This window comes from Notothenia rossii (genome assembly GCF_949606895.1).
Source record: "Notothenia rossii genome assembly, chromosome: 11".
NCBI classification, from domain to species: domain Eukaryota; kingdom Metazoa; phylum Chordata; class Actinopteri; order Perciformes; family Nototheniidae; genus Notothenia; species Notothenia rossii.
This window is the reverse complement of record NC_136910.1, coordinates 39,923,424-39,947,459: the sequence shown is the minus strand read 5'-3', so window position 1 is coordinate 39,947,459 and position 24,036 is coordinate 39,923,424. Positions and strand designations below refer to the sequence as shown.

At 39.7% G+C, this 24,036-nt stretch overlaps 2 protein-coding genes and 1 long non-coding RNA gene across 5 annotated transcripts; 2 read left to right on the top strand and 1 right to left on the bottom strand.

Moving 5' to 3' along the window:
* Positions 1–1,268: 1,268 nt before the first annotated feature.
* LOC307024306 lies at positions 1,269–4,051 on the top strand. Of its 2 annotated transcripts, none has more exons than XR_013803879.1 (4): positions 1,269–1,353; positions 3,077–3,146; positions 3,219–3,294; positions 3,379–4,051. It is a non-coding gene; the product is annotated as an uncharacterized lncRNA (long non-coding RNA). The 2 variants fall into 2 exon arrangements; XR_013803880.1 differs by having other exon boundaries at positions 3,072–3,146.
* Positions 4,052–6,280: 2,229 nt separating this feature from the next.
* Positions 6,281–18,391, bottom strand: ptpn11a (protein tyrosine phosphatase non-receptor type 11a). Its single transcript, XM_079658324.1, has 16 exons — positions 17,887–18,391; positions 16,514–16,636; positions 14,727–14,921; positions 13,983–14,175; positions 13,101–13,220; positions 12,888–13,001; positions 12,379–12,475; positions 12,186–12,283; positions 11,833–11,991; positions 11,409–11,540; positions 10,729–10,883; positions 10,555–10,622; positions 9,655–9,806; positions 9,450–9,568; positions 9,264–9,352; positions 6,281–9,064 (listed from the first exon to the last, which is right to left on the bottom strand). Exons 1-15 carry the CDS (start codon positions 17,898–17,900, stop codon positions 9,283–9,285), a joined length of 1,809 nt encoding a protein of 602 aa, XP_079514450.1. The 5' UTR covers positions 17,901–18,391; the 3' UTR covers positions 6,281–9,064; positions 9,264–9,282.
* Positions 18,392–20,570: 2,179 nt separating this feature from the next.
* tmed2 (transmembrane p24 trafficking protein 2) lies at positions 20,571–24,004 on the top strand. Of its 2 annotated transcripts, XM_079658339.1 has the most exons (5): positions 20,571–20,951; positions 21,472–21,664; positions 21,868–21,885; positions 22,220–22,327; positions 22,415–24,004. In XM_079658339.1, exons 1-5 carry the CDS (start codon positions 20,772–20,774, stop codon positions 22,537–22,539), a joined length of 624 nt encoding a protein of 207 aa, XP_079514465.1. In that variant the 5' UTR covers positions 20,571–20,771; the 3' UTR covers positions 22,540–24,004. The 2 variants fall into 2 exon arrangements, with proteins under 2 accessions (XP_079514465.1, XP_079514466.1); XM_079658340.1 differs by lacking the exon at positions 21,868–21,885 and having other exon boundaries at positions 20,573–20,951.
* The last annotated feature ends 32 nt before the right edge of the window (positions 24,005–24,036 follow it).

Sequence of the window (24,036 nt, the reverse complement as noted above, 5' to 3'; positions counted from 1 at the left end):
GAGAAGTAGTTATTTCATTTAATCAGAGGCCTGTACTACCAAGCCGGTTTAACATAACCTGGATATGTTTGAGTTACCCGGTTTACCTAATCCAAAACAAACGTGCTCTCGCTAAACTGTCTTATGACGCTGGTTATCAACTCGTTAACTCAAGCCAGGGTTTCTCTGTCCGGCTGAGTGCGCGTTAACGTTCACATGAAAGGGGCGGGGTTAGCAACATTTGACCAATCACAAACATGGAGAAGTGTACTGACAGCACAGCGTCATACTTCCTGAATGAAAAGTGAACTACAATATTAGACAAATATGAAGAAGTTAAACTTTAAACATCCATGACTTAAACACTTTATCCAGGATAAAAGCCACATAGTTGCACCTGCAAGGTGAATACAGCTGGTAAAAGACAAATTGTTTGAATGCGTACATTAACAGGATTATGATATTACTACTAAGACAAGAGTGGATCTGACTTTAATTACATTTGACTCTAGTGTTTTGTCAACTTAATGTGTTGCTTAAAATAATACTTCTGCATACAGTATGTGACACTGTAATGCTGCGTTCAAACCGGACGCGATGCGATGTTTGGGGGCGACGCGATTACATGTAAAGTCAATACAGAGATGCAGACAGACGCAAATTCGCTCTGGCGGCGAGCATGAAGCGGTGGACGCGAATTCTGCGGTGCTATTGAGGCGATTGAAGGGGGCCATGTTTGTGATTGGTCGATCGCTCCAAATACCACCCCTTTTATGTGAACGCGCACCTAACTAGATAGGGTACGGTTGGCTTGAGTAATCTGGTTGATAACCCGCGTCGTAGGACAGTTTAGCGAGAGCACGTTTGTTTTGGATTAGGTCAACCGGCTAAATCAAACATATCTATATGTTGAACTAGATTCGTAGAACAGGCCTCAGGCCTCTGGCTTCGTATGATTAAAAGAAACACGATCATCGACCAGACGCCGTTTGGGAGAAAATCAGCGACGTAAATGTGACGTCATGACGCAGCAGCGGCAGCACCAGTGGGGCTCTGGGCGGTGTGAAAAAAACGGGGGCTGAAAAGAAAAACTGGTTCCGAACCAGAAAAGCTCTAGCACGGAGCTAGAACGGGAACCGCGTTGGTGTGAAAGCCTTTCAAAGGGGCATAGCTAATGTGACTGGAGGTCTGGATCTCCCTCTCTGCCGCTGCTTGGCACCGGGCCAGCGCACCAATTGTGCGCACCGGCTATTTAAGCTGAGGTGCCAAACTGGGTCCCTCCCATTTCCGCTTCTCCTGTGGAGGCTGCAGTTTAGCGTAGTAACGCAAATTGTTTGGCGGGGCAGCATTCAAGTCCTACTCTCTACCGGACAGGTAAAGCACGGTGCAGTCTGTCATTTATTCATGGTCACAAGCAGTGCTTGAATTGGAATAAAAAAGGTGCCAGTACTCTAAATCAGCAACAAGTATTTGGCACAAAGTCATAGTATATCCTATAATGCTGGTGGGTTTGTCTCTTTACTGTATATTTTAGAAAGGCTCACTGTACTTAAACAAAATGACTCAGGGTGCATCTGAGATTAGAGGGGGTGCAGTGGTAAAGTGCTATTTTTATAAGTGGGGAGTGGACCTGACACCCTCTAGTCTAGGGGGGTCCGGGGGCATGCTCCCCCGGGATTTTTTTTTTTTTAAATATTGAAGTTAGATGCATCAATCTGGTGCACTTTGAGAGCAAAATGAAGAGATATATGGATACCTCTCAACATCCATAATGAAACAACTGTAAACAGATTTACTTTTTCTTTATGGATATAAAAGAAAGTAAAGCTTGACTCCTACTGGCTGGTTAAATGACTCCTCGTCCCTGAGGCCACTACCAGTTTTTTGTGCCATTTTGCTGGATTTATTTGTCAATAGCGTTGCTGCACAAAGTGATAGCCCTCTAGTTTAAATCTACTACCCAAAAAGAAACATATGGAGATGGGTTACTATTTAAAAAAAATTGCAAATCTATTTGGGAACAATGGGGCCGGGCCTCAAATCCTATAGGGGGGTCCGGGGGCATGCTTCCCCGGTGAGATTTTTTTTTAAATGTTGGACTTAAATGCATCAATCTGGTGCATTTTGAGGGGGAAATAAAGAGACTACACCCATATGAAACAAAAATGTATACATTTAAATAATCATAAAATCATAAGTACATGGCCATAACCAATAACATACAATATCCAATATGAAAAAACATTGAAACTTGTTTATTTATTTGTTTTTGGTTCATTTATAGTTGTGAGTGTGTCTGGGCTCCTGAATCGGCCTCTCCTGTCTCCCTCCTCTCCCCCCTGCTCCTCTTTGAGGCAACAGCAAAGACTAGTTTTAGCTCTCAACAAGTTTATCTTACCTTTTTTCACCTAGTTAACATTTTGTTTGTATTATTCATGCATATTTTACGAATCACTACCCCCTCAAATGGAAATATGTGTTTACATAAATGGTGACCGAACCGTTTGAGACCCACTGAGATAACTTAAACTAAGTTAACTATCTAAAGACTCAGAGAGTAATTTACCTCACCAGAGCTGTAGTTATCAGCCTCTCAGTCTGACAGCAAAGGACTTTCCCTCCACCTTGTTGTTGAAACAGCTCCTTATATCCGTTAGCGCAGCTAGCTAGCACCAGATGCTAACAACAATACACGTAACCGGTGCGCGCGCTTTCTCGCTCGCTCGCGCCACACATACACCAACACACACCCTCCCGAGCTTGAATGACACACAGAGACCAATGGAGGGCATGAGTATGATCTGTATGAAAGTGGCTATGTCGGCAGGCCACGTCATGTAGACAGCCAGTCACCCTCTGTGAGGCAGAGTCAGACCCACATTTGCGCTGCGTTGCGTTTACAATATATACGTATATTGCCGGCGGCTGAGTACCGGCATTTTACTGAGTACCGGCAAGGTGCCGGTACTCAGTAAGAAGTGCCGGTACCACATGGGTAAAAATCAGAAGTGCCGGTACTGCGTACCGGTGAGTACCGGCCCAATTCAAACACTGGTCACAAGCTACACACTGCTGACACTTTCCCATCTTAGCGCAGCTGACGTCCAGGGCGTAGGGGAGGCATTGCTCTGCCAGAGGCTCCGTGATAGCGGCGTTGCACACTGTTGGTGAGTGCCGTTGTCTGCTCTTTTTAAATATGCTGCATAGTTCCCCTGCCTTATTAATTCTTTATGTCACAGCGGGATTTGGCCGTGGGATTTGCGGGTCTCATTCCCTCCCTTGTCGGCTCTGTGGCTGCGCTGGCTGCACAGGGTGGTACGTATGAGCCCCCCCCCCCATATTATAAGTTAAACCGTCACTTTCATACATATTTTATAGTAATTCTAATCCCCTTTCCAGGGGTGTTCTAACCATTCTCGCTCCCCACCTTTGGCCATCATTCCCATCCCGTGCTGCTGTTTTGGCTCTGTGTGTTTTGGGCTCTCTGTGAGCTTTGCCCATCAATGTGGACAGGCTCAGACTGCTCGCTCTGGCCTGTTGCAGTAGCCGTTCTTGGCGTCAGGGAATGGTCCTAATATACGCCATAAGGACATTTATTATTTAATTTGTTTATTCATTGCAGTCCTTTACATTTGATTTAATTTGTTTATTCCTTGCAGTCCTTTACATTTGATTTAATTTGTTTATTCATTGCAGTCCTTTACATTTGCTTTAATTTGTTTATTCATTTGTTGTTTACATTTATTCAGATTGTGTATTTTGTTCTTTTCTTTTGTTTATCCTTTGGTCAGAATCATAACCTTTTTATCCTGTGCCGGACAGGTGCTGTGGGCCTGAGGCGGCAGACTCCCTGGTGGTGGCAGTGGTTTTCTTCACATATCCGTTTTGAGTGGTGTGCAGTGTCACGGGTGATTTATTTTGGACCCCTTACTCCCCTTTTCGTTAACTGCCGCCGTGGTAAGCCCAGCCCTGTCCGTTTCTCCCAAAGTGGGTATTTTATTCAAATGTATTGTGTGTGGTGTTTTTAGATATTTTGTATTTTATAAATAAAACTGTATTCTGACCCTTAAAACCGTCTCTGCCCGTGGGTTAAAACGAACCTGATTGTCCTTGTGTTAGACCTAGTTGTTATAATTTCCTGGGGGCGAAACTCCCCCAGGTGGCGTTGTCCGCAAAACGACCATTTTACACTCCTACCCTCACCACACCACCAAATTCTGGCGTTGTCGGCAGGATGAGCATTTTACACTCCTACCCTCACCACACCGCCACACTAACATTTGAGACATTCGCACACATTGATGCCTGCTGGAGAACTTACCTTATGATTCTTCAAAAGACAAAAAAAAAAGACCAAAAGCAGGGCTGCCAACACTCACGCATTGAGCGTGAGAGTCACGCAATTAACCCATATCTCACACACTCACGCCACACTTGCCTTTCCTCACGCTAAGTTTTCATCCAAAATAAATGTATATATCAAGTGAAGGAACAGCAAACCGAGCGGTGTACGAAATGAGACGGTCTTCTGGCTATTAGTTCAGTAAAATTGGAACGATATTGGGAGATTCTGATTTTACGGATCAATAACTCATGAACAAAACGTTATTCAGACACAAATGATATCTCCTAAGTACCGTGGTAAGGTTGACAACGAACCACAATCACATTTTGATCAAAAAAGCTAATACGCGCCGTCCTCCGAGCTGGACACATTACATAGGTCTCTATCTGCAGCCGGAGAAGAAACGAGTGCTCAGGGACCGTCTGCAAATGTATAACTCCTAAAAAAGAGAATACAATAATATTCAATCACTATTAAACAGCTTATTACTACCAAACTCAATGCACACATCAATAGTCTCCTGTGTGTCATACTGCAGCAAGGAGTTTGGAAGAATATGCTTTTGAATAATTTTGGGGAATATTTATAATGTAAAATCTTCAATAAATATGGCATTATCTTAAATAACTTTACTATTATACAGTATATTTCTACCAAACTCACTATTTGCATTGTTGTTAGCATCTGGTTAGCTTAACGGATATTAAAAGCTGTTTCTAAAACAATGAGAGGGAGAGCTCTGTCCTGTCAGACTGAGAGAGATAACCACAGCTCGGTGAGGTAAGGGACTCTGTTTAGATTAGATAGTTAACTTTAGTCTAGTTATCTCAGTGGGTCTCAAACGTTTTGGTCACCATTTATGAGAATAAATGAAAAACAGTTATGAAATACTATGACAGTAAAACAAGAATACAGTTTAAAAGGTGAGTGATTTGTAAAATATCCATAAAGAAAAAGTAAATCTGTTTCATATGGGTGTTGAGAGATGTATCCATAAATTCATTTTGCTCTCCAAGTGCACCAGGTTGATGCATTTAACTTCAATATTTTAAAAAAAAATCTTCCCGGGGGAGCATGCCCCCGGACCCCCCTAGAGGAGGTGAGAACCCCCCACCCCCACTTGTAAAATTGTAAGCGTTGCGGGTACGCTGCGTATGTGCGTATTACGTACACATGAACGTTTCTTTTTTCGGTTCACCAAAAAAAAATCTCACTCCAAGCTGAACTCAAATGTTGGCAGCCTTGCCAAAAGATCTAAATCCAGCCTCTTTTTATTTATTCAGTTTAAAGACAGCACCTGAGCAGCTACTGCGCATGCTCAAACCGGGGCTTCTTCTTCTGTGGTGCTGAATGGCGGCAAAACCACTTCTTTTTTGATACTTGTTAGCATGGATGTATAATAAGAACTTGTTAAAGCTTGTTAGTTATTTCCCCTCCGAACAATAAGTAAGTTAATGAGTAATTAAAAAACCGACAATTCAACTGCTGCTTCACATTCTATTTTATTACCTGTGCTGTTAAATGTCTCTCTTTAATATTTAACTCTTTTTGCACTTTATCTAACTGACACTAACATGCCTGGTCTTTTTTCCTTATCAATTATTCAAATACACTTCAAAACTCCTAACAAGTAATTTAACGTCTATATTTACTAGTACATCATTCAGTACTAGTAACATTTCTTTACCACTTACCTGTCAGACAACTGGCCTCATCAAATGTCATCTCTTGAAATTCCATTCAATAAAGCAACATACATTTCAAGTGTTTATATTTGTTCATTACTCACACTCCTTTCAGTTATGATATCAATGCATAACAAAAACGAATGAAAGCCCCAAATATCAAATTAAATGTAACAGGCTCCTAAGAAGTTTCATATCTTTTAAAAAGTATTGCAAGTGTTTTGTGAGAACAATGCACAATGGCTCAAAAAAAAGAAACAAAAAGACAGTCTTACTGAGGTATTAGCCTGCCATTTATTGTTATTGAGAAGTTAACACTGTTAACTGCATTGAAAGTCATACAATAAACCTCTTAAGCTTTGTGAGAGGTCCCTCCCTGTGTCACAGCGAGAAAGCTGTAGGAATATACATACAGTTTATCTTATTTGCAAGTAGATATGTTTTAGTAAGTACATTCTCCTCTATCAGGTACTCATGTACAATATTATACATGTTAAAAAATATAGTTTGTTTGCATCGTGATCTCTTTTTTTTCTTTTATTGTTCAGGATGAAATATTTCACATTTAAGTGTTACAGGTTCTTGAATGGTGGAGGAACTAATTAGCACTGTTTTTTAATAGTCATCACATACACATAGGCATATGCATAGAAGGCACGTCTATGCATCTAAATTGCTTACATGATAAATGGAAAGCAGTTTTATCATCCGGGAGAAAAAAAGCAAAAACAATAAAGTATCCAAGAACATATGGCTGATAGGCAGCCGCACTCTCACACATCTTCCTCACACACACACACACACACACCACAAGACAAAAAATACCAAAAAGCAAGCTCTCCAAGAAACATGAGACAAGTACAGACTCATCCGTTTGACGATAAAACTGCATACAGTACACCAGACTACAGAAAGTCTCAGTCAGTGAATGGCGTTCACCCGGGAGCAGAGGAATCATTTCAAAGAACACTTGCTGTGAAGCAGCAGCCGGGTGTAAGCAGAGTCCTCCGATGGGAGGAAGCAGCCCCCGAAGAAACACTGATTTCATGATTTTCAAATGTTACAGAAAGAAGCTGTTCAATCCTGGATCAGTGGTTGTTGAGAACTGTCCCTCAAGGCAAAGAGGAGAGTCGCTTCTTTCCTTTTCTTAATGGAGAAATGGTGAGTCAGCACTGTTACAGTAAGTTCAGTCTCAAGACTGCAGTTTCTCAAGGCTAGTGTTAGAAGGCTTGGCAAAAAATAAAATACTTAGTCAACACGTTTGAAATGAGTGCTGTGGTTTCTTACTAGATTAATACAGATCCAAAACACCAGACTTTCTACAAATACTGCAGCTTAGTGTGAACATGAAGTTAAATGAATAGTTTCACATTTTTGGTAAGACACTTATATGCTTTTTTGCCAGGAGGTGCTGAAAAATATCAAGGCTATAAGTAACAGGTAATTAGCTTGAATCAGCATAAAGACCGTAAGCAGGGGGAAACAACAAGCATTGTTTCATCTGAGGATGACAAAACCATTGGAGCTATTTTTTCACTTCTGATTGTGAACAGTTTAAAGAAAATAGATATTATGTATTAATCAGTGAGCTGTAGAGGTGCTGGTAGGTGGTTTTGCTACCTTTGAACAAAGCAAAGTTTCCAGTCTTTATACTAAGTTAGCTAATCCGCTGTTGGCTATAGCTTCTTTTATCAATCTTCTTGCAAGAAAGTAAATGAGCGAATTATCCAAAATTACAATATATTCCTTTAAATGTTTTAGTTTGAGTAACATCAACAAAAAGACAAAAAATGTTTGAACTTCTGAATCCAGGTGCCAACTATTACAGGGCCAACAATCTCAACCAAAGCAATGACTATATCTATAGCGTCAAAGCCAAGAGATGTGTGATTGCTTCTTAAAACAGTGACTTAAAATTAAGTACATATATGGTGCTCAAAAAAGGCAATGGTACACAAAAGGCATTTGTCTAAAAAAAAAAAAAAACGAATGAAAAGAAAAAAAGTTATATGCACAAGTTAAAAAACAAAGTTATTTTGACAGCCGTGCGTCTGAGAAACTGAAATACACTACAGACTCTCCTGAAATCTTAATACGTCCTCACACTGACTGACAATGAAGTGCAGGCATGAAGGCCCTCCTCTAAAGCCCACATTGTTTATAAATTCACCAGGTGAATCAAGGCTTGACTGTAACCGTTAGGCTGCTAAATAAAAGTGCAGCAATAAGGGCATACGGCTAGAGCTCAGGAATGGTTAACTAACAGACAATGTATCCCAACAACAAAAGCACTTTATGGACAACAAAAAAATGTTAATTCACACTCCGAACAGCCTGAATTAAGATTTCACTTGGAGGCAGTTCTGGCGCAAAAAAAAGGAATTCATGTTTAGTCAGTAGATTACAATTTTACAGTAAAATGGTATTATACTACAATGCCAATCATTCTTCATTCAAAAACATTACCTCTATATATAACAGCGAAACTAGACCGTTATCACTGGAAATTCTGCCCCACTTTAGTCCACAAATAAGGTCTCGTCTCCCACTGACCAGGCTAAATAGAGACTTTTAATTGGCTGAGAGATGTGGATAAAATCATTCATGGTTTTGGCACAGGCCTTATTCAGAAAACTCCTCACTTCCATCAACAAACAAACAACCTACATAACCTTCCTTTGGTTAATTAAAATAAAAAAACATAGAAATATGTGAGATGAGCAAAGGTTAGCTAGGGTTTTCCCTTGGAGAAGAGTGCTCGCTCTTTGCAGCCCTTGTTGAATTGAGATTTACAAAGGCTAGTCCTAAAACGGTTGGTAGTAGGATTTAGCATGCTAGGCTTCTCAAAGGCTCTTCTGATGATCATCACAGTGGTTTAGAATTCAACTAGAGGGCAAATGTTCATGTAAGATGAGCGAGAACAGGAGGACCCTGGTGTCTGGTCTCTCTCACGTTTTTGTGTTTTTGTGTGTGTTTTTCCATTGTTCCATGTCATTACGGTCAAGTCTCAGGCGTCAAGGTGTGGCTGGCGAAAAAACTGTCAGGTATCAAGATCCTGAAGGAGACAATAAAAAGGTAAACATGTAGGAATACAATTTGAGCCGTGAAAATGTTTCATTATGCAGAATTCATCATGAGAGATATTAACCTACAAGTGATTCAAACACCCTCAGTGCTTTATCAATGTCTGGCCTTTGCTTTTCACTTTACTGTCTCATATAGTTTCCTTTATGAGCTTAATGATACTCATTTACCTGGAACCGAGGGTAAATCTCATCTGAAGCTCTTCTGCTGCTGCATCAGGCCCACGTTCTCATACACTCTGGAGCTGTCGTCCCTCATCCTGCCAACATACATTCACACGTTGTAATGCCACACTACTTTCTTAATAAGGGGTTTAAATCTGACACAAAACAGTTAAAGAGTGACCCTTTACTTACTCTGTGCAGGTGGGAGTAGGAATAGGAGTGCAGGGAGGCAAAGGGCTCTGCTCTCCTCCAGTCAGGTCAGATGAAGAGTACTTAATGTTGGTGTACTCACGCCCTTTAATTTTACTTTTCTGCAGAGGAGAAAAACAGAGCAAGGTCAGGCGGCAGAAGCAGAAAAAGTGATAATGGAAAAAGTGGGTTGTTATCTGCTGCACACCTGTTCCTCCTCAATACGTCTCTGCAGTGTTTCTATGTAGTGCTGTACAGCCATGTAGATGAACCTGTACTGCGCCTCAGTCTGCACCATCCCAGAGCGCTGAGAACGAACCATCTGGATGGTCTTTGGCACGTCGATGTCGCAGTCCACCCCTGTAGCAGGCAAACAATATGTTACACTGATAACACTCTTAGCATTGGCTACAAAGCCAGCATTAGTCTCAAGTACAATATCCTGAGTAAAGCGAAGTGAAAAAGTAACTAAATGGATATAAAAAGCAAGTAAAGCAATAATAATAATAATAATAATAATAATAATAATAGAGCATGCAGGCTAACTAAAATACCAGGTAAAGTGACATTGGAGAGATTAGTAACAGTAAAGTCTGAAAATGTAGTATATGTAAATAGGGTATAGTACTAATTGTCATTTTTAGGGATAGTTCAGGTTTTTTTTAAGTTAATTGCCATCAGACAGATCTTACTGACAGGGGACTGAAGCCATTAAGTTCTCTTCAAATACTTGGTCAAAAGAAATTCTCAGGCGGTTTTGAAGAGAACACGGATAAAGGCGAAGTCAAGCTGTAGAAATATTCTAAATATAGTGTGCAACAGAATTTGGAGAAGTACCTCATAGAACCACAGTTCAAAACAAATCTGCCTTAATGAGTAAAGTACATTTTTATTTTTTAAACTAAACTACTACAGTGATCAAGTTATTCTTTTTCTGGTGTTTTTGGCAAATACTAAGCTGCTTCAAGTGCTTGACCACCCGAGCAGAAGGTAGTCAGATTTATGATTTGGTCCACAAAGACCCATGTAGGTTAAGAAATGTTTTAAATCTGGATTTTATCCTGATTCAAGACATTTGTATTGCCAAGAGTGCATTTGCAGGACTCACCTTTTTCCCTGATCACATCTATCAGGATGTCAATCACAATAAATGTTCCTGTCCGCCCGATCCCTGCACTGAAGAAATTAACAGATGCATCTTTGAGTTAACATGTCTCCTCTATGCACACTTATAGAGGATTTATTTATATTATTTGTCTAAGTGTTTTTAGTGTGCTTGTACCTGCAGTGTACCGCTATAGGCCCAGCGTCCAGGATGCTCTCCTGCTTCAGGTTGACCTCCTCTAAGAAGTCCAGGACGCCCCCTGGGTCTGTGGGGACCCCGTGATCCGGCCAGGCCCTGAAGTGGTACTGCCAGACTGTACGCTCTGTGTTGCCCTGGAAACATGTGGAGAACAACTTTCAAAATACAGTTCAATGTATAGTATCAATAAATGAATACTGAAGTCCCTAAAAGGAAAGGCTTGCAAATTCTATATACCTTTTTCAGTCAACAAACAAAAACAAATGTAAAATCAAAAACCAACATGTGGGTCTGTCTGTTAATTAATTCTCTACGTTGTCTGCGGCACTCAGCCCAACGATTTCTGAAGTTGTTAGCAAAAGTCACTCAACCAAGACTAAATAGTGCATTTGTTGGGGACTATTTTTAGCTATGGATTATTCCACATTTGGTGCTCTAGTGAGTATTTGGGGCAGTAGGACATAGTGTGTTGGATTGAGTCAAAAATAAACAACAGTGTGTGTCTCCCCAGGGTGGCTAGCTGAACAACAATAGCAATCTATGGCACAGAAAGAAAAAAACGATTTTGCTCATATCAATACATTACACTTTCTTGGCTAGATATTTGGAAATAAATGTTTTTCTCTATCTATGTTTAAAAAAAAAACCACACAACTTACCTGTCCAACTTTAGAAAGTTTGAGTTCTCTTAAGATGTAGTCGTGTGCAGCCGTCTCCCTGACGTTGCGAACGCGCATCGCTCCGTACTCCTTCAGAGACGACATGTCCGGCCAATACTTCACACACTTACTCTGTTGAGACACAAAAAAACAATAGAACTCACTATGACATGTTTCCTCTGATGCTTCTGTTCAATTGGCAGAGTTGAAAAGGTACTAAGAACTTGAACTGTATCCCTCTATCTCACCATGTTATTTCTACTTTCTAAGTAGAGGATCTGACACCATAATGACTATAGCTGGACTGGAAATATGTTGATGCAACAATGTTTAGCACTTTGCTCAGCTAGTATTCAGGAATAACAACAGGACACCATACAGTATTAATGGTTGTATGGTTAACCTTTTGCTTTGTTTTGCTCACCTTTCCCCTCTCCACCTCTTTGGTAGTCATCACGATGACGCGCGAGTTCTCCTGAAACACCATCCTCCAGAAGTCACTGATGGTGGTCTGCAGACAGCCCTGAGTGGCGATGTAGCTCTTCTTCACCTTTGTGCTGTTACACTTTGGGTCTAGCTCCGGCTACACACACAGACAAAACACACAGAGACGGAGGATTACTGAAAATGAACAGAAATAAAAACATGGAGTAAAATAAAGATCACAAACTGAAAAGCTACCGAAAGACTTATCAACACAATTCTTCATTTTAAACATATTATCAAGTACAGAATGAATGATGGGTGTATTTTTCCCAGAGTATATAGGGGGTTTACCATGACAGCAGATACTACCATGATGAGATTGGCATTGATGTAGTCAGAACCTAGCTCATTGGGGTCCCTGTCATTCAGCACCACACGTGTGTGGTCAACTGGAAAGAGAAACAGAAACAGTACAGTTTATAAAAAAACCCTGAGGTGAAAGAGAAAGGTTGTTGTAGAGAAAGAGCAGTCAGTGATTCCTCACAGGGCAGAATGTTCTTGTATCTGTTCTTGTTTTTGTTCTCCGCTTTCTGGCCCTCTTTGCGACTGTAGAGCAGTTTACACTCTTGTTGCTGCAAGGTCTGGATGGAAAGAGAGGAGAGTCAAGCAGTCATAGTGTATAAGCATGCTGTTTCAAACTAACAATAGGGTATTTTAATTAACATAGATTTCCTGATGTATTGATCGTTAAATCTATTTCTCTAAGAGCTTCTGTCATTTTAGCATGAAAGCTAACTTTCACGATTAATTGATTATCAAAATAGTTATTGTTGCAGCTCTAACCCACACATTTGATATTTAAGGTAATAACACACAAAGTAGAAAATAATACAAAAATAAAGAGTTCTAAACTAGAATATAAAAAAAGTAGCAAATTAAAAAAAAAAATTTTTTAAAACAGCATTTGAAAATTTAGCACTTTTATGGTAAGAAACTGAAAAAAACAGACCAAAGAGGACAGCTTTAGTGTAACACAACAGCTGAACCACTCACCTCAAATTCTTCCCAGAAGCCCTGTTTGACCTTGTCTGTGGCCTCCGCTAGCTTGCTCAGCTCCCTAACTCGACTTTCGATCTCTGCAGCGTTAATACGAGTAGTGTTCAGGGGCTGGGGAGGAGAGCAGGGGTCAGCACCGGGAAGTACAATCAGGAGAACGTAGCCTTAGATTTTGGTATAAGTAGTATTCGAAGCAGACATTGGCGGTACCTGTTTGAGCTGCAGCACGGTGCCCAGAGTCTCCACCATGGGGTTCTTCTTGTAGTGCTCTACCAAGTCAGTCAGGGAGTCAAACTTCTCCCCCCCGCCCACATCGTACTTCAGGTCATGCTGAAGAAGAAACCACATCCACATGAGGGAACTAGTCTCAACATCGTAAGACAATACAAACTTTAACATGCACTAGATGTCTAGGAGAAATCACAGAGGACGCATTTTGTGCACTCAATATTTGCAATATGTGAGTATTGATCTATTTGTCCCCATTGCAAAACATAAACAGTGAGAGGACAGACTGTACTGAGAGCCCCTTGCTTTTTCTTCCAGCACAGATGTGTTCGAGTCTTCCACTGCATGAACTTAATGACCAGTGTCTGAGGTTGTAGCCATAGTCACAGATTCTGCTTTTGTTTCCACTGAACTCATCTTTTACGACGAATTCCTGTGGCTGAATGTAGTTTCTGCTCAGGAAGTGATCACACTAAATCCTTTTAAATATAACTGCCTTGTTTCATATTTGACCTTGTAAACTGCTGCTACATTGTTTGGGAGTATACTACAAGTAAAATTACAGTTCACAGTAACATACAAGTAGTGTAAGCATTTTCTTCAAAATCTTGTGTACCATTTTGAAAGTGGTGAACATTGCAGGGTAACCAAACGCCACGTGTAGGAAAATAAATCTTATACCAATTTGTTCCACTGTTGTCAAGAAAATGAAGGCACTTGGGATTGGTTCTACTTGTATTAGCTTGACTCTTCCCAGAGGTACATCCTTCACCCTCTTAGGTGTCTCTACATATATTTTACAAGTTTTCTTTCTGTTAAACACAGGAATTCAGCGAACACAGAGGTGATGAGGGGTGTGTTTACCTGGCAGCGGATCATGACGTGAGTGACTTTGGGTTTGTTATCACTGCTGTCCGTCTTGTCGTCTCCTGTCCGGACTGACAGAACAAAATCCCCGGGGTGGCTCTGGCTCTCTCTCACAAGGAAGCTGCCGTTCTTCCCTTTCTCCGTCAGCAGCTTCTCTGCCTCGCGGCCCGATAAATGTCCGTGGAACCATCTGGCAAAAAGACACACAAGTGGAAAATGTGTTTCATCTAAACTCAACTGACTGAAGAATACTCCCCCTGCTGCCAATAGGGATTGGAATAAACGTGTACTTTACTACGTTAATGGTATCACTCTATTTATTGTTTAAAAGCTGGGTTGAAAAAGGGTCATAGACGTAATACTATCTGAAAGATTACATTTTTCTTCATTGTTTCCTTTTACTGTATATTATAGCTTGCCTAGACTTTGAAGGAAAGAGCCATGTCCAATTTATTTTTAAATATGGAGAATGATAGAAAAACTAATCTTTGCATAATAAAAAGTTATATTTCTTACCTTTGTTTACAGTATAAAATGCCATAAATAAAGTTAATCCTGAGTTAAACGCTGCAGCACAAAACTATAGCTACTGCTAGTGAACATTGAGTGATATCATATTTATATAACTGAACACCAAACATCTTTAATTCATTAACAAAGTTGTAAAATCAATCGATGCTGATCATTTCTTAACAGACATACTTCAACCATAAAAACATAATATCCAGCGTTATTGCTCACCTCTCTGACGTGGGATCCGCACAGTTGAGAGGATACTTGAGCTCAATAACGTCTCCGTTCTTCTCTTTCAGTTGGCCATGGTGCTCCATGTAATACTGCACCAGCTCCGCCAGAGTGGCAAACTTCTCCCCCCCATAAAGGTCATAGTAGTCTCCTGTGTTCTGGATCTTGATGTGGGTGACGGCTCCATTTCGTCTATGGAAAAAAAAAAAGAAGCAGAATCATTTAAAGAAATGTTTCCATCAAGGGGAAAGAACAGCGCCATCGTCAGGGACAAAAAAAGACTCCAACAGGGAGTGACAAAAAAGAAATTAAACCAATATGTGAAGCATCTTCTTAAAATCATCTCAAATAAGCAGTCAATGTAGCATTATTGATCGATGGTAATAGCACATGGTGTTTAGTTTAATGTGGAAGGCTCCAAATGCATCTTAGTTGGCAGACCTCTTTTATTAATTGCATATCGAGATGAAACAGCTAGCTGATCGGGATTATATGCTACTATTTTAATACTTGATTCTAATGTCTTCTAAGCAGGAAAGCTAATCTTTACTTAGTTGCAGCATCTCAAACGTGACATTCGTCCCTTTTTGTTGTCTTGCAAGATTTTAAACTGAATTGATTTGGGTGTTAAACTGTTGCTCTTAAAAACAACTTGACAAATTAATGTATTTATTTATCAATAAAGAAAGGAATCCTTAGTTGCAGCCTTAACGACACTATTGTATACTGCCTGCAGCCTTTCAGATGTAGTGTGCAAAATAAAAAATAGTTTAACACAAAGTCACATGCACCATCAACAACATGGTTGCCATCTGTTATGTACAAGAGAGGTGAGAGACACAAAACTGTCAGAGTCAAAGTGAGATAGAATTTCTTAGAGGAAAGCACCATGTTCTTTTGAGACAAACCAGACACAGACTGCATAAACCGTGTTGAGTCATTGTAAGGGACCAGCAGTATCTCGGAAAATAGAAAAGGAGAAGTTGAGGCAGATCTGAAGCTCAGCAGCATGTAACCTTAAATGACTTCTGGTTAAGTCTGGCAGAAGGAGCACAAAAGACGAGAGACGGACAAGTGCTGGTTGAAGCAGCAGGGACGATGTCTCTGACCCACAAGACAGCACGACTTATTTTGGAGTTTTGAAGTAAATATGGTGAGAAATGAGAGGCTGTGCTGCTAACATATGAGACTGAGGCAAAAATAACATTGGCTGTGTCTAAATCCAGTTAATGATACGTCATCGTTAAATTGTATGACTCGACAGGGCCTGAGATACAACCACAAACTTTTTTATTATTATTAAAAAGTCTTAAATCTTTGGATAACACTGGTTTTCCACTATCGTTCAAGACGATATCAGTATTTTTTTTCCATCATCTAGGCATTCATAAATAGTGTTAATAAAAAACTCTGTCTCCTTGTTAGTTTAGTGCTAAACAGGGGGTGTAAACTGTGTCTAGGGATATGAAATTAAAACATTAATCCAAAATGAAGTTAAATACTCTGTAGACTTGAGGGGAACTGCAGAGACTGTTGATAATTATCTGCGGTTCTTATTACTACAAATTACTCCTTTTGAATTAGACATTATATGATCCTAATTATTAAGGTAATCCAACATTTACGACTTGGTTTTATTTTGTTCAGCAAGTTTTATCGCCGTTTTGTTTACATTTGGATAAGGATTAGTAAAAAGCACCAGAACGTTTATTTTAAATTGTTGCCACAGTAGTATCACACTGTATTTTCTGTATTGTATGCTGCATCATGTGCTCATCACTTACCGCACTGAGAGGGTAAAGTCTCCAGGATTACTCTTACTGGGTCTGGCTAAAAAGCTTCCATCCACTCCTCGAGTCAGCAGGAGGTTTTCAGCCTCCACACCTGTGATGTTTGGGTGAAACCACCTGAAAGAGTAACACAGTAATCAGCTTCAGGGTAAAGTGAAAGGTTATATTCAAAACTTGTACTGTATTTCATTCTGAGTCTCTCTCTTTTTAACTATTTGGATAATGCAACTAAAAAGGGCATTTCTGAAACTGAAGCAGCACCATAACAACACCTTTCAACTCTATTGTTTCCGGGGGGAAATGTGTCCCGCAGCACAAATAAAACACAGAACACACAACGACCTAAACATTCAACATAATAAAACACAGAAAAGACACAACCATATCACTTTTTATGTGTGTTTAAATCTCCCTTTAGCTTATTGCTCTGTCTCATTTTTCTTTTCTTAATATTTGAGGCTCCTTTGTGCTTGTCCATCTTTTCTCCCCCATTATTTTTCCCCCAAGACTAACTGTCTGTTAGGTTGATATCTGTGTCTCTTCCTCCATGAGACTCAGCCAGTGTTTGCTCTGTCTCTGTTCACAACTGTCCTAACACTGCATGCAGTCTCCCTCTATGAGAATATAATACCCCTTCAGTGTTATGTGTACAAGTATTCATTCCTGTTTCAACAACTTCAGTTCAGTACTAATGATCCTTATGCACCAACACCTCACCTAATATGTGTATCTTATTTTATCTTTAAAAAATGTTAACTCATGTGTAATGCTTGACAACAAAGCTGCTTTTACAAAAATATCTTCCCAATTTGGGATGATTACAGCATCTATCTATCTATGTAGTTACTTTGCTTATGCTCTTTGATATGAAATAATCAACACTTAAATAGGACTTTAGTTACACCTGGAGTAAATCCACAAACTACCTAGGACTATAAAAAGTAATTAAATTAGTTGCATCTTTACCAGCTTTGATAAACACATTATTGCATCAATTATTACAATCAAAACATATCATTCTGAAATGGGCCAATCAGCAGAATGAGTACTTTTACTTTTGGTACTTTAGGTATACGTTGATGCCAATACTTTGGTACTTTTACTTAAGTAAGACTTTGATTGCAGGACTTTTCCATACACTCTGATACTTTACTCAAGTACACAATCTGAGTACTTCTTCCACATCTGCCGGTGTATGCTAAATGAAAGGGTCTTTAGCAAACTAGCTATTCAGTTTTTTGTCCAGAACCGTCGGCTCACTCGGAGCTTGTTTATGGACCCCCATACAGCTGAGTTAAGTTAAAAGTTAGCTAGCTCAGCTAACACATTTAGTAGACATTGTTTTCCAGACAGCCCCCCCTCTTTACCTCCGAGATGTCATTTTTTCGTTCCTCACTTCCTCGCTGGCAGTTAGCAGGAGCTACAATTAGCTGGCTAACGTTTCCCACCGTTTCCTTTTCAATCACAGAGTAAAGTGCTTCATCGGTTTACACCCGGTCAAAACGGGCACCGAAGCCCAGGCATGGAGACTAAAAAATGTGTATGCGTTACAAAAAGAAAAGTCTTTAGGCCTCGGCCCCGGAGACTTCACAGCTAGTCGATTATTGGACGTCACCAAAGATGCGACAAAACAGAGGGTGCGCGGATTTTTTCCACCCTGTGCGGCCGTTCAACGCTGCCACTTCCCCGCTTTTCAAAAAAGCTACAGAGCTCGGCCCGTCCGGCAAACAGTGGAACATACATTAAAGAGTCCTATCACTTTCTCTCTTGCGCATGCTCATTGACACCCTGTTTTATGATTACAGCGGCACAAGCGGTACAGCGGTGCGGAGCATCTCTGGAGCATTCGCCGCTCTAGCGTCAAAAGCGAAGCATTCCGTAGCCCACCGCACTGACCGCACAAATCACGTGATCACATAACCATACCATCACAAAAAGTAGAGGTGGAGTTAAATGTCTAAATGTTCAAATGACAAAAAACGAAATGTTGGTAATAATTGTACAATTAAGCAGTGGTGTAAGTGTCTGATATGTTAGTTAGATAGCTTTATGGACAATTGAAAATAAAAGTGATTACATCAAAATAAATCTATGATCTTCTCTATTATCTATATCAGATGTGGAATATAACTTAGTTAAATTACTCAAGTTAGACTATTGTGCTTTAGTTAAAAACAAAAGTAAGCTCCCTGTTTTTACTTAATTGTTTCCATGTTATGCCACATTTGCAATTACATTTTACTTTGCTCTATTTTTATGACAGCTATAGTTACTTTTAGTACTTTTCCCCCTTCCTGTGCAAAGAAAACCATGTGCATTTATTGACATGCTGATATTTATTTTAAATATTTGTGTTAAACTGAAGGCTGAAATGTTCCTTTATGGGTTGAGAAATAATTATGCATCTTAAGCTAAATACACTTTAAAACGTCTTCTTGGGTCAGCTAGAAAATGCATCTTAACAAAGCTGAAAACAGAGCTGTTTTGTCTCATTTTTAATCTCTTACAGTTGCACCTTTAACATCTGTCCATGCTCTCTACTGTATCTATAATAAAGCCAAATAAATAATATAATGTAGGCTATTGCTGTAGATTCAACTACCCAAAAATGTGTACATGAGTACAAATTGCCAGACAGCTTTAGCAGTGAAATGCAAGCAGTAGAAATCAACCATAGACACATACGTGGAACATTGTAATGGATAATTATTACTTTTACTTGAGATATTGCTGATAGCCTATATTTACAAGCCTTTCCCAACCCTTATGTTGTGTTTGGGTCTCCCGTGACCCATTTCAAGTTAAAATCATATAATAACTACGATCTAGTTTTTTTTATCGGAACAAGGCTTCATGGTATCCTCCTTAACAGCCATACAGTACAACACTGATTTTGACAATTTAAGCCAAGTCTGAAGTTCTCTGAAGACCCAGCACAGCATTGTTTTGGGTGACTCGCGGTCAAATTTGGCCCAATCAAGATTCTTCTTTGACTTTAGACACCCCACCCCCTCCATCCACTTTAACAACCATTTAAAACTTTTTGGGGGAAAATTGTATCATATATTAGTCTATTGTCAGATAAAATAATTATCCACTGTCTTCACGGGAATTTAATGAGTGAATTGAATCACATGTTTTACTTAAATATGTGGTGTAATGTGTTGTGGGGCCATACAATAAAATTACAACAGGATTGTACGGTTATGAATGCATAATAAGTTAGTTATGATGTAGTTAAAAAACTATATTGGATGATAGTCATTATTTTTGAGTGTTATGGACAGAGATAAATCATGGGTCAAAATTGACCGCCACAACCATGAATGGTAAAAGCTTTCGAACACAACACAAGGGTTAAGTAAGTTGTAGAGAGGTATTTACAACTGTGGTCTACGTTTTTTTGGTATGAATATTAAATGGTTTGAGTACTTTTTCCAGCATCCAGAGGTAGGAGAAGTACTCAGATCTTGTACTTTAGTAAGAAGTACCAGAGTGTAGGAATACTCTGTTACAAGTATAAGTCCTGCATTCAAAATGTTACTAAAGTAAAAGTACAAAAGTATAAGCATCAAAATATACTTAAAGTACCAACAGTAAAAGTACTCATTATGCAAATTGGCCCATTTCAGAATAATATATGTTTTGTTTATATGTATGTTATCAAAGCTGCTAAAGGTGCAGCTAGTTTTAATCACTCTGTATACTGCAGGGTATCTTGTGAATCTAACTCCAGGTGTAATTAAAGTCTTATTTAACTGTTGTTTATATTTCACATGATTAATCCAAATCTGCAAAGTAACTAAAGGTATTAAATACATGTAGTGGAGTAAAAGTACACTTTGTTGTGGGGCAGAAGAGCAAAGTAGCAATTACATTGAAATACTGTTAAAGTAAAGTACAAGTTTCTTAAAATTGTACTTAAGTACAGTTCTTGAGTGAATGGTTACTTTACACCACTGTGAATGTCCGAGTTGATGTGATGATCTTCTCTAGTCTAAACAGGTTAAGAGTCACTACATTTTGACAGCACACTCTTACATTTGGCCCTCGCCGGATTCCGTTTAAGCCTGTACGTGGCAGTTAGAGAGCAGTACACAGCAGCCGATGCTGGAGCGGCTAACGTTACTCCCCGGCAACAATTTCACTCATACCGTCTGACATCTTGCACTCTTACAGGATACACTGAAACAAGGAGGGTTCTCTATATCAACAGCTTTATTGTGAAGCTTGCTATACAACACTTTGAAACATGTTTACCGTGGCGGAGCTGATTGTCTTGCTGGCCGTCCTGTCCTCCACTGCGTCCGGCTACTTTGTTAGCATAGACGCCCATGCCGAGGAGTGCTTCTATGAGCGGGTCAACTCCGGCACAAAGATGGGCCTCATGTTTGAGGTAGCCGAGGGAGGCTTCCTGGACATCGATGTGGAGGTGAGATGATAAACCAACCACCTAATGTGGAGGAATGTGTTTTGTTTTTTAACTTAAACCTGATGCTCACACACAAGGCCTGTGCTAGCTAGTGTTAGCTTCCGCAGTCTCTCTGTGTAACGTCAAGTGGACTACTGCAGTCCAGTTGATGAATGTTAACTTATTGTAACTCAAAGTTGAATAACAAAAACATCATATCTTATTATTCGGTCCGTTTTCTTTTATCTAAACCCGAATATTGTAATTGAATTATTCATTAGGATACAGGAAGTGCAGCAATAGCACTATGTCCGGCTTAGTTATGCTAGCATTGCTGGACTCACTATGTAGCCAATAATGTATTTGAGTGTAATCCAAAGAAAACATTTACTATCATCTTTAACTTATTTCTTTGAAACAAGTGCTGTGGTATAACTTGCAAATGATGGGTTTAATGTACACAGATCTTGCTGCCATATGTTACAAGTGTGCTCTCATGCAGCAGTGATTTTTACTCACATATTTTGCATTTTCCTTCCAGATAACAGGGCCTGATGGTAAGCAAATTTACAAAGGCGACAGGGAGTCAAGTGGGAAATACTCTGTGGCAGCACACATGGACGGAACCTACAAGTTCTGCTTCAGCAACAAGATGTCAACCATGACACCCAAGATTGTCATGTTCACGATTGATATCGGAGAGGCCCCTAAAGGACAAGACATGGAGACAGAAGGTACTTTAGGGGTGCATGTTTTGATTGATGCCTGTGAAGAGAGAAATTAAGAAATTCCATATGGCATTATGTCAAGCCAGATTTTTAAAGATCATCCAGCATGCAAACCACTTGTTTCTTTTTCTGCTGACCATGTGTCACTGTTTGATAGTTTCTTTCCCTTTTTTTTGACTTTATTTTGGGCACTCTGTTCCTCTTCGTAGGTGGTGAAAGCTGGGATGGTAGGGCACAGGGCAAAACTGCTGTTGTGAAATAGACTTGAGTTTGTGATGCACTGCAGTTTTCTCTAACCAGCGTTGTTTTGTAGCTTAAACTAATATTGTGCATTTCTTAAACGCGTAGGAAGTTTTATTGTTTGTGAATGGCTTGACTATTTGCACAGTAAGAACATGTATGACATAAAAAAAAAATCTGGTGATGGATCACCGCATCACCTGCGACATACATCACAATGACATCTGTTATGCATGTACTGCATACCTCATGCATGTACCTTTGTGTGCACATCAACTGTGTTGTGGCTCTTTTTCTGATGATCCCTTTGACCTGTTTCAGCGCACCAAAACAAGCTGGAAGAGATGATCAACGAGCTGGCGGTTGCTATGACGGCTGTAAAGCATGAGCAGGAGTACATGGAGGTTCGAGAGAGGATACACAGAGCAAGTGAGTCTAGAGCCAATTACACTGTGTAGAAACAAATTGTAAATGTTTGTTTTTATATCCTGAACCCATCTTCTTTTCTCTTTCTAGTCAACGACAACACAAACAGCCGAGTGGTGCTGTGGTCGTTCTTCGAAGCTCTCGTTCTGGTGGCAATGACACTCGGACAGATTTATTACCTGAAGAGATTTTTCGAAGTACGGCGAGTGGTTTAGTGCGGTTAAATGATCCCTCTGTGTCCTTCACTGATTTCTCCAACACCATGACAGTTATTTACACTCTGGAAATGAGACCGGCAGATTTGAGTAAAGCCTAAATATGATTGGATCTCAGAAGTTTTGTTCACCTGTTACCTGTTTGGTTCCTTCTTTATAAATGTAATTAGTGTTTGTTTGGAACGAATGGCCAAAAAATTCTGGGATAGATGTCATTTCATTAGTTATAACTTTTTGTGTAAAATAATTTTCTGTCCAATATTGTTTTATATTTACAGTTAAGTACAAATTACTCGCCAATACAGTTTTACCTATGTGAATGACTGTGAGGCTCATCATTTTAAGTAAAGACAGTTTGAAAAGACTTAGATATGCACATAAATTGATTAATTTAAGGATCCACATTAGAAGCAAAGGGGTGTGCCTCAGTCCAGGATCAATACATGGATAAATGTGAGATTTTATACAGGAGAATTTAAATGGGACCCTTTCAAGTGATAAAAATGACACGCATGAAAACGCAAATCATTTGATGTTTTTTTTTGTCTGAGATGCAGAAGGTTTTGTTTCCAGCATCTATGCCAAGTTAGACAATGTACTGGCAGATATCTGAAATCTGTACATTGGGTTTATCTCTCAAACAACAAATTGCACTCCTGATAAATGCATCTAAATATCTGAAGGATTTACACTGTAGCTAATCATTAAGGAAAACTAAAGCTTCTAGCTCGGTCTGTTGATTCAAGGCAATCCACGCTGTGGGGAAGGGGGCTTCAGTGGACACCTTTTGCAGGGAAACTTGTGATTCCCTGCGTAGTTCAGAAAATGGTAACAGTTTCTTGGCCTTGAGTTAATTTTTAAACACCTACATTTGAAAATGTCCACTTGGCGGTAAGACCTTGAAGAGCTAAGGCTGTGTGATTTTAAACTGAACTACTTGGAGTGAAACTTCAAGCAAAGTGTGGAGGAACACTGAGATGACATGTTACATGTTGAGGGAGGGTGGGTGGGGGGTCTGACACCTAATGACTGCTGTGTGCTTTAGTTGCTTCTACTATAGTTCTTTTGTTGGGGTTAGGGATTTTAAATTATATGATTGTATACAATTTTGAACTGTTTGTTTTTCCTGGAGCATATCCTGTGACATGCTGCTGTGTGGCTGATGCTTTTCAAATTAATATCTTTTACCTGTTTATTTCCCCACCAAGGTAAAAAGAACGTACGTCCAGGACAGTAGCTTCACATATAGTACACATCATGCATGTTGTGTGTCACAGAATATGCTCCAGTTTTTTTATTAAAACAATCTTTGGTGAGCTCTGGCAGGTAAACTGCTCTGTACACAGTCTCTCCTTTTTGTGATTACAACAACTAAATCTGATAAATGGATCTGTACAAATGTAGAATGGTTGTCTGTGGAAAAAAGCCCCAGGTTTCATAATAAAGCCAATATTCTGTACAATTACTTGAGTGTCTTTTTTAAACAGGTGGTGGCGT